Genomic DNA, 14,032 nt, shown 5'->3' with positions numbered 1-14,032 from the left:
TGCAGAGAAACATGCCTCAAGGCATCCCAGTTCACAGTCTCGTCCAAGCCATCAAAAGCAAAACTTCCTTCCTCCCCCTCATCTGAGCAAGGCAAGTTGTCTGATTTGGATCCAGCAGAAGAGTGCCAGGAAAGATTCTTCCCCCTGTACTGTTTCAACATGACATTGCACCAGGTAACCATTGAACCTTGACCATTGAACCTATTGTGAGACAACAACTAGATGCTGTCCTTCAAACCCCTGTGCCACCCCGAAAGAGCTATGAAGGGGATTAGATCGAGTTGAGCTAATAAATAAGTCTGAGGTTCATTAAGCTGTCTCAAAGGTTCCATACAGTCCTAGTGCCAAAATCAGACTGTCACCCTCCCAAAGGTTAACACTGTCATTGATAACCTTGTGAATTAATTGGTCATCATTCTGGGGAGTGACCTTTTGCCCGGTGATTGCCAGATTCAGTCTTCCTGGCATGGCAATTACACCTCTGCCACACTAAAATTCTGCTGATTCGTCATCTCTTGCTCAAGCTATTCAGGTGTGTATCAGCTCCCTCTCAGAGGCTAAGGACCAGTAGTCAGTGGCTTTGATATCGGACTTCTCCCTGGATACTCTGTGACTAGGTTTGTGACAAGCCATTTATGGATCAGGCAGTGGAAGGCAAACCACCAAATTGTTGGTGCCGTGCAGGGAACAAACTGGAGAAGCCTTAGGAAATGTTATCCTATAAGCCAAGGATGAGGGCGAGAAACCCCTGCCATTAGCCAGGCACCCGAGGAGAGATTACAGACCTTCCATCAGGAGCAAACAGTCCTTTCAGCTTCTGCAGCTGAGACCATCACTCAGCCAGAGGGCACTGGAACACATCACGGCTAGGCGTGACATCTCCAGACAACCCTCCCACTGCAGCAAGGATTCCTGATTCCCCATCTTCCTTCCCCAGGCCTGAGGTGCTGTGATCCGCAGGCATCCTCCGTCCAATGGGCTGTATGGTAAAATTCAGCAGATCTTCCCTTTCCCTCACAAAGTGATTTGTCCCCTTCCTAGCTCCTGGAACATGGTAAAGCCCAGGCTGATGATGGAGGCTACATTCCCATTTGCTAATAATTGAGGCTCTTGGATCAGAACTAAGGCTGGAGAGATGCCTAGTGATTTGTTCACATTTCCCCCTGGGCATCAGGGTTCAAAGATCCTGAACATCACAGTTCAAAATGGAGACCTGGAAGTCCAAGTCCACCATGGCAGCCATTTCTCAGGGTGATTTGTTAGCCTCAGCAAGGCTTATCAACATGTCCAGCCCTTGGGGTTTCACTGCAGTAGGACTCCCTCTGTAGGAATGGCATAGTTGGAGATGATAAAGAAAGGTCTGGTGATTTTTCTTCTCTTGCCATTCCAGCCCATCTTAGGGTTGGAGCTCCAACAGCCCTTCAATTCAGAGGAAGATGTGATTGTTGTGCTGCACAGAGAGGTGAAATACAGGAAGGGAACTACTACTCCTTGTTTCATCTTTGGAAGCAGTCTCCCCAGAGAGGGTCTCAAACACGGGGCCATGTCCCTGCTGATTATCTGCCTCCGCAGGGGGCAGAACCCACTAGGAATGGTCAGCTTGAATACTCAGAAGAGGCAAATAAATCGCAGGGTGCTAGTGAGTCTGTTTGGCTGGGGGGGTTGTCTACTTACTCAGCCATGTTTTTCTGATGCTTTTGAAAGTGTAATGCTGCTCAAATACTAGATGTTTGCAATGTAGTTGCTGCAATTGGCTTTTCCTCTGCTACCCCCTGGTGGATTGAGATGTTGTCAGCAAAAAACAGCTGAGCTGTGTGGACTATCAGCTGTACCTTCCTGTGTAATGATTTCCCTCTAGATTGTGAATGAAGCAGGATTCCTTTCTCCCGCATCTTACGTTTTTTCTTCCTTTTCTCGGTGCTTGGAGAGAAGGAGGGACTACCCCTTATACGTCTTGCTGCTAATGCATGATCAAGTCCCTTTTAACCTAAGGCTTTTTCTAGCCTGACTCGTCCGTGTAGCATATGTCTTTGGCTGCCTTTTTGGAATCAGACTGCCACAGGAGAGTTAAAACTCTCCTGTCAGATATTCCCCATATGGTGGTATTCCCCTGACTCTAGTCAGTACCCCCTTCTCATTTAAAAGGGCAGGTTTTTCATTCTCTTCCCAGTCTTTCAGCATTAGAAATCAGCATTCGCTAGAGAGGATACGCTAACACAGCTAACATTCATCTTTTTGTAAAATCAGTTGCTTTTATTGCATATTTATTTGCCTCTGACTTATCAAGGGGAAGTATTTTTCACTATATTAGACAACTGCAGTCACCTAAGCAGTGTCAGTTTATGAGTTGTGGCTCATGTTTCACTGCTTTGGCTAAAAATGCATGCACGCACGAAAAAGCCACTTAAACTGAATGAAGACAACCCCTCCCCCACAAACCTTTCAGGCCACTGTCAGTTTCACGGTTCAGGAGAATGTCAGAAATTTGTGATGCAGTAGCGACATATAAAAAAGGTAATCTGTAATTGGCATAGGCTGATGCGCAAAGGTAGTCATTACATACATAGCTCTGCCTTTCTTTCAGTGCTTAAAAAATATAATAATTAGATTGAGTAAACACCGTGTAATAAGTCATTGGCTTGTTCTAATTGATTACGGGTACTTGATTTAAAAGGATTAGGCACCAAAATATCTCACTCATTGAACTAACTGGGCTCTCCCAGATCAATTATCAGAAACATAGAGGCCTCCCAATGGACTCTGGTTCTAACACACATCTCTCTGTGGTTATCTTCCTGTGCATGTTTATCTAATTTATCAATTATGCTGAGTTCAGTTAATCCCCATTGCCCTATTAAGGATCACTGTGAGCAGAGAGGAAATCTCTGCCGTCAAACTGATTCTTCTGTAGACTTCTCCAGATCTCCTCCAAAGCTGCAAGTGAGCTTCCCTCAGCCCATCACAAGATGCCTGAATTCAGGATCTAGGAACCGATGTAGCAGTGCAGAGATGGTGTCTTGTGGTGCCCTGTAAAAATCTAGGCTTGGGCTGATGGAGGCTGGATACATTGCTGATACTGACACATATTGGAGCTTCAGCTGGTGTGAATCGATGTAGCTCTGTTGACAAAACTCCCGTTGACTTCAGCGGGAGCAGGAATGGGCCCAGTAGGCTTAGTAAAGCAAAAGATATGATTTAAAAGTTCAGTATTACATGCTAGACTGGAAAGTATTACACTAGGCAGGGGTAAACAGGCCAAAGTAACAAAGGAGCATCATTCCGACAACAGTAGCTTGAGAACGAGTGTTCAGAGAACATGTGGGACTATAGGGCATATGTCAAACCTCCTCTTCTCTCAGCTACCCATTGAAAATAAGTGGGAGGAGACTATAGGATAGAGGACAACACTATTGAGATTGTAAGCTCTTTGGGGCAGATCATCATCTATATGTTTGAATAATGCCTAGAACAATGGAATCCTGACCTGTTTAGCCTCTAGGCTCTACCACAATGTCATGATGTTATCTCATGATGATAATTCTCCTGTTCCCATGCCCCTATTCAAGCATAAACTATATGAAAAATGTCATCGTAGGGCTATTGCTTTTCAGGCTTTCTTACGATCTTTCTTGGTCTGTTTCAGCTACTAACCAAAGACGTGAAGCAGAGGCTGGGATGTCAGGGGGAAGGTGCAGTGGAAGTGAAGAAGCACCCATTCTTCAAGAGTATGAACTTCAAACGATTAGAGGCAGGAATGTTGGACCCTCCCTTTGTCCCTGATGTGAGTAGCATATGGTAGAGAAAACCCCACTTGACTGGATATAGAGAGAATATATTGCACACACCCCTTCTTTAGATGTCTTTCTAAAATGACTGCTCCCTTATATTTCCCATAGCTGGCAATGCCTTGTTTCATTTCTTTTTGGGATAAGGATGGTGAACTGGTTTAAATAAAACCCTTTCCCGAGCCCCAAACTTAAACTCAACCTTTTCTTAGGTTCCAAAAGAACTCCTTTTATTTCTCCCCTGTTTTTGTGCCTTGTGAGCTCATTCAACTGGAACCAGGCCTCCTGCAAGTAGCAGACAGTTCATAGGGAAGCATATTTTCACAGAATTCCCACTCCAGTTTTGGAGACGTAAGAGATTGAGAGCTCAGCCAAGCATGTATGTATATTTGTACAGAGAGGGAGAATGGTCCAGTCTTAGGCGAGGTAAGTTCAATTCTCTACTCCAGGGGTTCTCAAACTTCATTGCACTGCAACCCCCTTCGGACAACAAAAATTACCACACGACCCCAGGAGGGGTCAAAGCCGAAGCCCAAGGGCTTCAGCCCCAGGCAGGGGGCCTGTAAATTGAACCCCGCTGCCCTCAGGCTTCAGCTTCGGCCCCGGACAGTGGGGCTTTGGCTTCAGCCCTGGGCCCCAGCAAGTCTAACAGCAGCCCTGGTGACTCCATAAAAACAGGGTCGTGACCCACTTTGGGATCCCAACCCACAGTTTGAGAACCACTCCTCTACTTCACCAGAGACTTCCAGGTTGACCTGGGGCAGGTCACTTATATTCTCTGGGCCTCTGTTGCCACCTGTAAAATGGAAATAGTAGCACTGCCCTACATCAGAGGGGTAATGCGAGAATAAATATATTATAGATTGTGAGCTGCTCAGATATGACCGTAATGAGAGCTATTTGAGTACCTTAGCTAGGTATGCTTTTAGCTTAAACCACAAAATCTGGATCCGGACTTCAAACAGCCCAATGTTCTGCTCTGGGGGAATAAGTCTGGCCCATTATCAAACACCCCCCGCCCCCCAGGACTGTGTTTCTCTAGTGCTTATTTGAAATAGATCCCAACTCTGACCCTCCCCTTGAGGTTTACCCATCACTATTGCACATACTGAAGGTCAGTATTGCAATGACAGTAATAAAAGTTTCAAAGCTCTTTGTAGTATACATCTCCTTCCCCGTGCACAGAGTTCCATGGTTATTTTCCTCTCCCAAGCCTGTCTGTCTGGCTAGGCCTTCTAGCCTTAAAGTCCCCATATGGCTCTAAGTAAACATTGTAGTTTTAACATATTAGGGAAAGTAACAGTTTGGCAGCTCTGGTTTGCATTGCTGCAAACTCAATCAAACCAAAGTGGTTTAAAAGCTACAAAAGTTTACTTTAGCTGCTCTGGTTGGCTTTGCACTTTACTATGTAGCCTCGTTATTCCTGCCAATTAGCCCAGGGTGTTATGACCTGCTTCAGTGGGAAGAAATAGGAGACAAACTAGTGTTTCTTTCTCATGAAGAAAATTAGAAAATTCTGGACTCAAATATGGGATCAGCTAGAGCCTACTAAAAGCTTAATTGTGGTATGTAATGGCTAGAGGGCATCTATTATCCATGTGTTTGCTAAAGTAGAGGCACATAATTTTTTGCCCCATTAAGGGCAGCCTGGCAATTTATTGGTAACTCAAGAGCTGCACCTAAGCTAGATAATTCAGCACTCACAGAACTCTCTTCATTCATAGATCATAGAATATCAGGATTGGAAAGGACCATAGAAGGTCATCTAGTCCAACCCCCTGCTCAAAGCAGGACCAATCCCCCAGACAGATTTTTGCCCCAGATCCCTAAATGGCCCCCTCAAGGATTGAACTCACAACCCTGGGTTTAGCAGGCCAATGCTCAAATCACTGAGCTATCGCTCCCCCCGTGGGATCTCAAAGCACTTTACAAAGAGAGGTATAGTATTGTTACAGCCATTTGACAGAGAGGGTAACTGAAGCACAGAGAGGTTAATTGACTTGCCCAAGGTCACACAGTCAGGAATGGAGGTGGGAAGAGAACCATGTCTCCCAGTCTGCCACTGGACCACACTGCCGCCACAGAGAATTAAATAGACGATAGCAGTCCTCATCTTTAATAAGAAGGCACAGCACACAGAGAATATAGATTCCTGCATGTAGCACTTCATTTTGATTAATTTGGCCAGACTGCTCAGTTCTAGATAACTCATTGCATGCTGGGATCTCTAGGCTTTGCAAGCCACACTTACACTATCTTCCTTAACATGGAAGTGGATCATGTTGTAGAATTCTGTAGGCTACACTAGTCCTACAAGCTGCATCTTGGTAATGCCTGTGTTAAAGGGTAACTTTGTGCAGCTAGGGTAAGTTCTATGGACATGCAATGAGTCCATGTTAAGTAACCACTAGGGAGTATTTCTGTTTTCTGTTCAATATGGCTGACTGTTGGTCTGTTAGCTGAGGAAAATGTCTCTTCAAAGTGCCGTAGCAGTCATTCCAGAGAGCTAAGAACTGTATTAAAATAGTTAAAGGTATTTGACTTTGCATCTGCAGAAATACAGCAGTGAAAATTGTAGCAGTTAATGGCTCTAGAGAGTTTCCAACGGCTGAGAAAGAGCTGAGCTATTAACACAAACAACGGAAAAACTCCAAACCTCTTCTGTGTTCTTTAGCATTTAGTACAAATTCCTTTAAAGCTTCAAGCTTGCAAACACCACAGCTGGCTGAGCAGAATGAGACTTCCATTGGGGGCAGACAGAGCCATCCCAGGTTTGCATTTTGCACAGACTTTCTAGTCTTTGAATGGCGCGTGTGTGTGTGTGTGTGTGTGTGTGTGTGTGTGTGTGTCCCTCTCTAAAAGAAAGCACTGCTTCTATTTTTTTTATCCTCTTTTTACCTTATCTTATTTTTTCTGTCCTGGTCACCTCACCTCTTAGCCATGTGCTATATGGATGACTAAAACCCACTCTGGTTCTGCTGATGCTGTAAGGACTTCAAAGTGGAAGCTTTAAATGCTTAAAGCAAGTCAGCCTTTGTCGATAAACACATGGGCAGAGCAAGTATAGGAAGGCAGGATGTGGCTAGTCACTTGTGGTCAGACATTCTCACTTGAATGAGTGTGTGAATTAAGGCACGTGTCCAGACTCAAAGACATTTTCTCTCCTGCTTTTTCTGCCGAGACAGCCCAGAGCAGTGTACTGCAAGGATGTGTTGGACATCGAGCAATTCTCCACAGTGAAAGGGGTAAACCTGGACCAAACAGATGATGATTTCTATTCCAAGTTTTCCACAGGATCCGTATCTATTCCATGGCAGAATGAGGTAAGGGTACACCATGATCATATCGCCCCAATGCAATCTCTAACCCAAAGCTGCTTAAGAGCAGTTGTACGCTTCCAGTAATATATACCCACTGGGTAACGTGCCAGACTCTAATGCATTCATAAGTTACAAATGCACTCTTTCAAGATCTATAAAGTACCACAGATGTCAGGTTCAGGTGACTGTTTCTGCTGATTCTGCATATTTGTGTAAATTGGCAAGGGTCCTCCTGTACTTCCTCCTGCTGGTCTCCATGGAGATGTTCTGATAACTGCTCTAAAGAACTTCTGCGGAATGGATTGCTGCCTTAATGTGGCGCTCTATTTGTGACACTCCTCTCATTCATTATTTTGTATCTGATGGGCCCCAGCTGCGGCATTTAAATCTGGATCTGAACTTTTCTGAAGTGCCAGGGTTTTTGATTGGGGGATTTGTTCTGCCTGCTGTAGAAACAGAGCCAGCAGTAAAGTTCAGATCCAAGTATAAACTTCCCCATAGTTTAGGGGGGCTCATAACTGGCCTTTTGGGTTCAAGCCAATCCGTATTTTATATTCTCCGACATAGAAAAGAAAAACAATGCAAAATGTAATGGGGCATTCTCTTAATAAGACTTATTGGAATAGTGCGGAATCATATACATTAGAGATTGAAGCCATCTGTTCGGTTATATTCCCAGTACAGGTAGGGGCTCAGCCATTGTTCTAACACAATATACTTTCCCCATTCAAACCCTTGATGGCAAAAGATGCTTTTTACACTGTATTGATTCCTTGGCGTGCTGACAGCACCTCCTGGGAGGTGATGAATATGGTGGGGAAACTGACTAAACTGCCTTGCTGTTTTGAATAGTGAGACTCTTCCTCGAGGTGGCTAAGGTCAGGTCGACTTGGGCTGACAGCATCAGCGGTCAGAACTGCTTAGTTACGGAAGCTCCCAGTGAAACTGAATGTGGTGTTTAGGTTGGGCCGTTAACTCTGATTTTCCCACTCTAGGGCCTGAGAGTTATTCAGTTCAATTTAACAAGCCATCAGAAGAGTGTACATCTTCAGACCCATCTCTGCTACTAGAGCCACCGTAAACTGCCTAACGACAATAGCCAGAGAAGTGACCTGTTGCTGATTGGCCCTTGTTGCGTCCTACACCCTCCTGTCACATCTTGTCCCTCTTTAGTTTGTAAGCTCTTTAGGGAAGGGACTGTCTTTTATTTCATGTTTGTACAACACTTAGTATAATGGGGCCCCTGATCCTGATTGGGGCATCTGGAGTCTCTTGTAATATTAATAAATAATAGTAATAATGCATCATCTCTTTTTATTCTTTCTGTGTTTTACCAGATGATAGAAACAGAGTGTTTTAAAGAGCTAAATGTATTTGGACCAAATGGTACTATTTCACCGGACCTAAACAAAAGCTACCCCCCAGAGCCACCCAAGAAAGGATTACTACATAGAATATTTAAACGTCAGGTGAGACCTTAAATGTAATACAAAGAGCCTCTCTGAGCATAGGCGCTGACTCCGTGGATACTCTGGGGCTGAAGCACCCATGGAGAAAAAATGGTGGGTGCTGAGCATCCACCGACAGCCCCCTATCAACTCCTCCTCCCTCCCTCCTGCCCACCAGCGAGCCCTGACGATCAGCTCCTCCCGCCCACCGCAATTAGCTATTTCACGGCGTGCAGGAGGCTGGGAGGGGTGCGGGGAGGAGCGAGGACATGGCCCACTCGGGGGAGGCGGCAGAAGTGGATGGGAAGAGGCGGGGCAGGGGTGGGGCTTGGGGCAGAGCTGGAAGTCGAGCACCCACCGACACTTTGGAAAGTCGGCGCCTGTGTCTTTGAGTCCCAATGAACTTTCCTGTATGATATGTATGCTACCCTTATGGTATGTCCATCATGAGAGACGCATGAAATACCAGGCAGGGTTTGTTCTCACAGTTTCCTTGTAATTTTCTACTTGGTGTTGCAGATTCTGTATGTTCAGATGGTTCAAATAAGTGTCTGCACCTAGGAGTTCTTATTTGATTCAGTACTTTCAACTTTCCAAGACCTGGCCATCACTAGTCTGATATTTATCAGGGCTGGTTGAAATGGTTCCGTCTAAGCTGTTTTTTTTTATGGAAAATTGGGTTTGTAAGTTGCATGATTTTGTGGGTGAGAGAGAAAATTGTCTGCTTTTCATGGAAAACATCAATTTTTCATTAAATAAACGAATACCCAAAACATAGGAGATGTTGTCCGACCAGGAAGTCAGGCCCATAGAGGAGAATGGGAGCATGAGGCAACTGAAATGCGACTCCTACAAGAGGCACCACAGCAACATTTCCAAATCAAAGTATTTTGGGATTTGGCTGAAATACTTCAGTTTTTGATATTTTGCTGAAAAATCTGAATTTTCTGCAGAAAATAATCCCATTTCCCGACCAGCTCTGTTATTTATCGTGTTCCCCTCAACAGGCTGCAGGTAGTTTAGGCTGGAATTTTGCAAGGGCACCTTCTACTCCGGACACTGGTTTCAGTCCCACCCTCAGAGGCTCTTAGTAACCCCTGGCTCAGCACCTTTATCCAACCAAGGGCAGCTCTGCCACCCCTAATGATTCCTTTGTGTCCAGGGCTACTGGGAACTGTCCATGAATAGAACACATTACTACGAATGGTGCATTAGCAATGCTGGCTGCCAGGCTGGGAGAACTAGTCATGCTAATGAACCCAAACCCTGCTGCTTCCCTCCCAAAACAAGCACCTCCTCTGTCTCTCTCCACCTGGCCTCCCTACTGCATGAGTGGTGCTCATGACTGAGACTTGGTTTTCTTATTTTACTGTGTTGCATGCACAGCACTGTGTTCTCTTTGCACTGGTGTGTGCTGGGTCCCCATGTGCTATTCCTAACACTCCTTGCTGTGTTAGCTCTGACATACCTACCCACCATCCCTATTTAAGAGTGACAGGCCTTATTTTTTAGAAAAATATTGACCATTTTTCCACATAACATTTCGAACCCAGCATATTACACTGGAATTACAAGGCATGTCTCCCTAAATGTTAGCAGGTATACTCTGAGGAACGCAAAGCCTAGGAGGCCAGAACTGTTTGTGCTGTATTGAATTGAGTCCTCTAATGTGTATCCTCTTCTCTGTTGCTCTGGAGAGCTCCCATGGTTCTTCTGACCCATGAAAAATAAAGACAAGCACGCTAAATAAGTTTTATTTCAGTAAAACTTCACAATGTCACAAGACCAGAAGCAGGCGGGATAATATGACATGACCAAAATGTGAGGCAGATGGGAGGTATGGGATGTTATGGGGATATAAATATCATTGTTTTCTCCTTTCTCCAGCATCAAAACAATTCAAAGAGTTCACCGAATTCAAAGGCGAGTTTAAATCACCACATAAATTCAAACCATGTAAGTTCAAACTCTACCGGAAGCAGCTAGTTCGAACTCAACTTTCATGAAACAACGTGTTGCATCCTTCCACTATAATCTATGGAGCTTCTAAGGATGAGAGAGCATCCACCGTTGAGTTAAAAAATAAATGACCTCCCTGCAATGGAGATATTCTATCCATTCCTTCCAGTGGAGCCTCACATTTTATGAAGAAATTTCCACTCAGGTCTGTTTTTGGAGGTGGCACTCAAGATGGTGTGAATCAGATTTGTCTATTTAGAACATTGCAATAGAAATTCAACGAACATGACTACTTGCACGTATTTAAATAGCATCATACTAGAACTGAATTTTGTCTTTATTATTTTTAAAGAAAAGTTTTGTAAATTTCTCTATTGTCTCAGTTTACATTTTGTACATTTGTATTTAAATGAAAGTCAGACTTTGGGGTGTATATTTTCTGAGCAGCAGCTGTAAAGCCATGTGTTTTAAGACTTTTTTTTAAAAGAAATGTGACTCAAGACTTCCAGAGCCTCAAATGAGAAATCATTCTTGTTAGTAAGTGTAGAAAATTATTCATATTTCACTTTATCAAGTTGGTTTTACTGACATGCATTTTTATGGCACAGTTTATTCTTAATTATTTTACATCTGTATATTTGGCTTACAGCAACACTGCATACATTTTTCCTCTTTGTTGGTTTGTAAAGTCTTGTATTAAATGCTATTATACGTAGTCAAGACTTTGCCGCATCTAAGAATACTATTTGCTATGTCTGAGGTTCGTAATGTCATGGGACCAGCACTGTTGAGATTTGCACTTATTTTCGTTGTTAGATCATCACAATATTTATTGTTTTTAATGGAACCCTGTTTTAAGTCCTCCTCCTTTTCAAACTTTTTTTTACTATTGCTAATGAGAGAAAGAACAAATGTTAGCAAGGGGAGCTAAGAAAGACAAGTTGTCATCAGTTCTTCAAAGACCTGAAATCCTTCACCCATTGAAATTAACAGCAAAGCTCCCATTGATTTCAATGATGCAGGATCAGGCCACAAGTGAGAGTTGCTTTTAGTTGCTTATGTCACACAGCTACCAAGAGATTGACTCAATGGCCCTGTCTGTGTTGGCCAGGGAAGCTATAGGGGACAGAACCAAGCCAGGAAGGTTCGGCTCCGGATCTCAACTTTTCTACATCCATTATATCCATTCCAGCCCATGTCTACTTTCAAGTGAGTTGTTCTAGAGCCCTTAGGCTGCATGGCTCCTTTTCTGGCCCCCTCAACCAGTGATGAAAATGACTGTCCCAGTACAGTTAGCTGAGTTCAGTGCCCATTGTAAAACAGTATAGTTTGCCCTTTTTTGATTCCACAATGCTTCATCTCAGGCCACCCCATATTATTGTTTAAAACAATTGTCCCACTGGTATAGATGGGCTCAGTCAGGTTCAATATCCACACTATGAACCAGTTAACAAAAGCATACTATGTGCTAGGAGTGTATCTATTCTCAAACATGCCATGTAGGACATCAGGTGTCAAACACAGCTTCACCCATTTCAACTGATATTGGGAAACATTTGACCCACTGGTGTAGACAGAATCTGCTGAATTCAACATTTGCTGTAAAATAGTTTGGTTGACCAAGCTTTTTTACAACGGTTGCTGAATTGATTGAGTTTTCCTAAACTTTTGGGACAACTGATGTCTAACATGTCATGTCTAAGAATTAAATGACTACACTAAGGTTAGGCCATGTCTGTGCAGCCCAGGGAAACTGGGTTAGCGTCTTTCTAGCAAGAACTACATGTATGTTTAATTAACCACAAGGAACAGGTTACTTAGGGGGGTTCTGGAATCCCCATCATTGGAGGCTTTTAAGAACAGGTGAGACAAACACCTATCAGGGATGGCCTAGATATATTTAATCCTGCCTCAGTATGGGAGGATAAACTAAATGACTTCTTGAAGTCCCTTCCAGCCCTGCATTTCTATGATTAGACTGGCGTGCACAGGCGCCAACTTTCTAATATGCCAGGGGTGTTCGACCCCCGGCTCTGCCCTAGGCCCTGCCCCCACTCCACCCCTTCCTCCAAGGCCCAGTCCTGCCTTTTCCTGCCCCTGTTCCACCCCCACCCCACCTCTTCCCACCCCTTTCCGCCCCTTTCCCTCCAGTGTGCCGCGCCCTCGCTCCTCCTCCCTGTCCCCACAGCCTCCTGCTCGCCACGAAATAGCTGATTGCGGCGGGCGGGAGGCGCAGGAAGGAAGGGGGAGGCACTGATCAGCGGGGCCTGCCGGTGTGCAGCAAACACTGGGGGGGGGCTGATGGGGGCCTGCCGGTAGATGCTCAGCACCCACCATTTTTTCCCTGTGGGTGCTCCAGCCCCGGAGCACCCATGGAGTCAGCGCCTATGCTGGTGTGAAATTGGTTTCCGTGGCCAACGCAGAAAGAGCAACAGAATGCATGAGGTTTTTTACAGGCAAAACCATGAATGATAAGGACTCAAAATAAAGTAAGTTCTAGAACAACTTAAGAACAACTTAAGATCAGTAAGGGACAGAACAAGGTCAGTGCTTTGGTAAATTAGCTGAGTGAGAAAGGAATGGAGATATTGGGCTATGTATGTACTTATTGGGCTGATGTGCGTTTGTCATGGAGTACAGTATGCCAAGAAGCCAAGACATCCCGTAGGGCAACTAATAAGGTTGTGGACTCTCCCAATCACTTGTAGAGATACAGGTAATTAAGACTGTGTTGTAAACAATCCAAAACAGCAATGAAAATTTGTCTCCCTCTTCCTTCTGACTGATGTTCTGGGAAGATGCGGTGGTGCAGAGGGTGTTTACCCCTCACTTTATCAATGCAAAGATCAAACAGGCAGAGTGCCAGCAGTTTCACCTGTGTCAGTGATGCCACTGCAGATTTGAGCAGAGATGAAAGAATGTGGAGAAGTGAATGCTGAGAATTTGGACTAATTATGTCTCCAGTTTAGTTGTAATAGTTCCAACTCACTAGTAGGCATGAGACATGAGAAGAGAGAAGTACTGTGTGAGTGAAATTCTCCATTTATGTTCTGACGCAGGCCCACTGAAGTCAGCAGGAATCTATGCACTGACTGTAGTGGGCTTTGTGTTAGGCCCTTAATGCAAAGTTTGCATTTTGTGGATGGCCTTGCATGGGCCCTCTGCATCAGGGTGGATTTCACCCAATTTCAAGAAATGTAGGTGACAATTCGAAGTGCAGCTCTAAGGGGAACCTCAGTTTCTGTGGGGCTTAATGTAGGGCTCACTGTTTCAGTACCAGTGTGTATGAGAAGCTTTGTATGTAGAACTTTACTTGCTTTGCCTAGAATATCCTTACTGGGATACATTTTTTTCAAAGGGAGAGACTGATGTCCATGTGCCAGAACAACACCCAGATTCATCTGTGTGTGCAGTATGTCAGTGCTCTCTCAAACCGGTTAATTCATAAGCACAAATGCAAAACAAGGGAAGCGCACTGAGTGGTAGATAGAGCATGGTCCTAGGTTGTGTTTTCAGTTCT

At 44.4% G+C, this 14,032-nt stretch overlaps 1 protein-coding gene across 4 annotated transcripts in view; it reads left to right on the top strand.

Moving 5' to 3' along the window:
• GRK5 (G protein-coupled receptor kinase 5) overlaps window positions 1-12,311 on the top strand; it is a 234,569-nt gene extending 222,258 nt beyond the window's left edge. For all 4 annotated transcript variants that reach the window (XM_034775048.1, XM_034775049.1, XM_034775050.1 and 1 more), the window contains 4 exons: window positions 3,644-3,781; window positions 6,971-7,108; window positions 8,443-8,574; window positions 10,441-12,311. In XM_034775048.1, coding sequence (XP_034630939.1) covers window positions 3,644-3,781; window positions 6,971-7,108; window positions 8,443-8,574; window positions 10,441-10,539 — 507 coding nt within the window. In that variant the 3' untranslated portion in view covers window positions 10,540-12,311. The remainder of the gene's footprint in view (window positions 1-3,643; window positions 3,782-6,970; window positions 7,109-8,442; window positions 8,575-10,440) is intronic.
• The last annotated feature ends 1,721 nt before the right edge of the window (window positions 12,312-14,032 follow it).

This window comes from Trachemys scripta, chromosome 7 (genome assembly GCF_013100865.1).
Source record: "Trachemys scripta elegans isolate TJP31775 chromosome 7, CAS_Tse_1.0, whole genome shotgun sequence".
NCBI classification, from domain to species: domain Eukaryota; kingdom Metazoa; phylum Chordata; order Testudines; family Emydidae; genus Trachemys; species Trachemys scripta.
The sequence above is the reverse complement of the archived record's forward strand: the minus strand, read 5'-3'. Positions and strand labels throughout refer to the sequence as shown.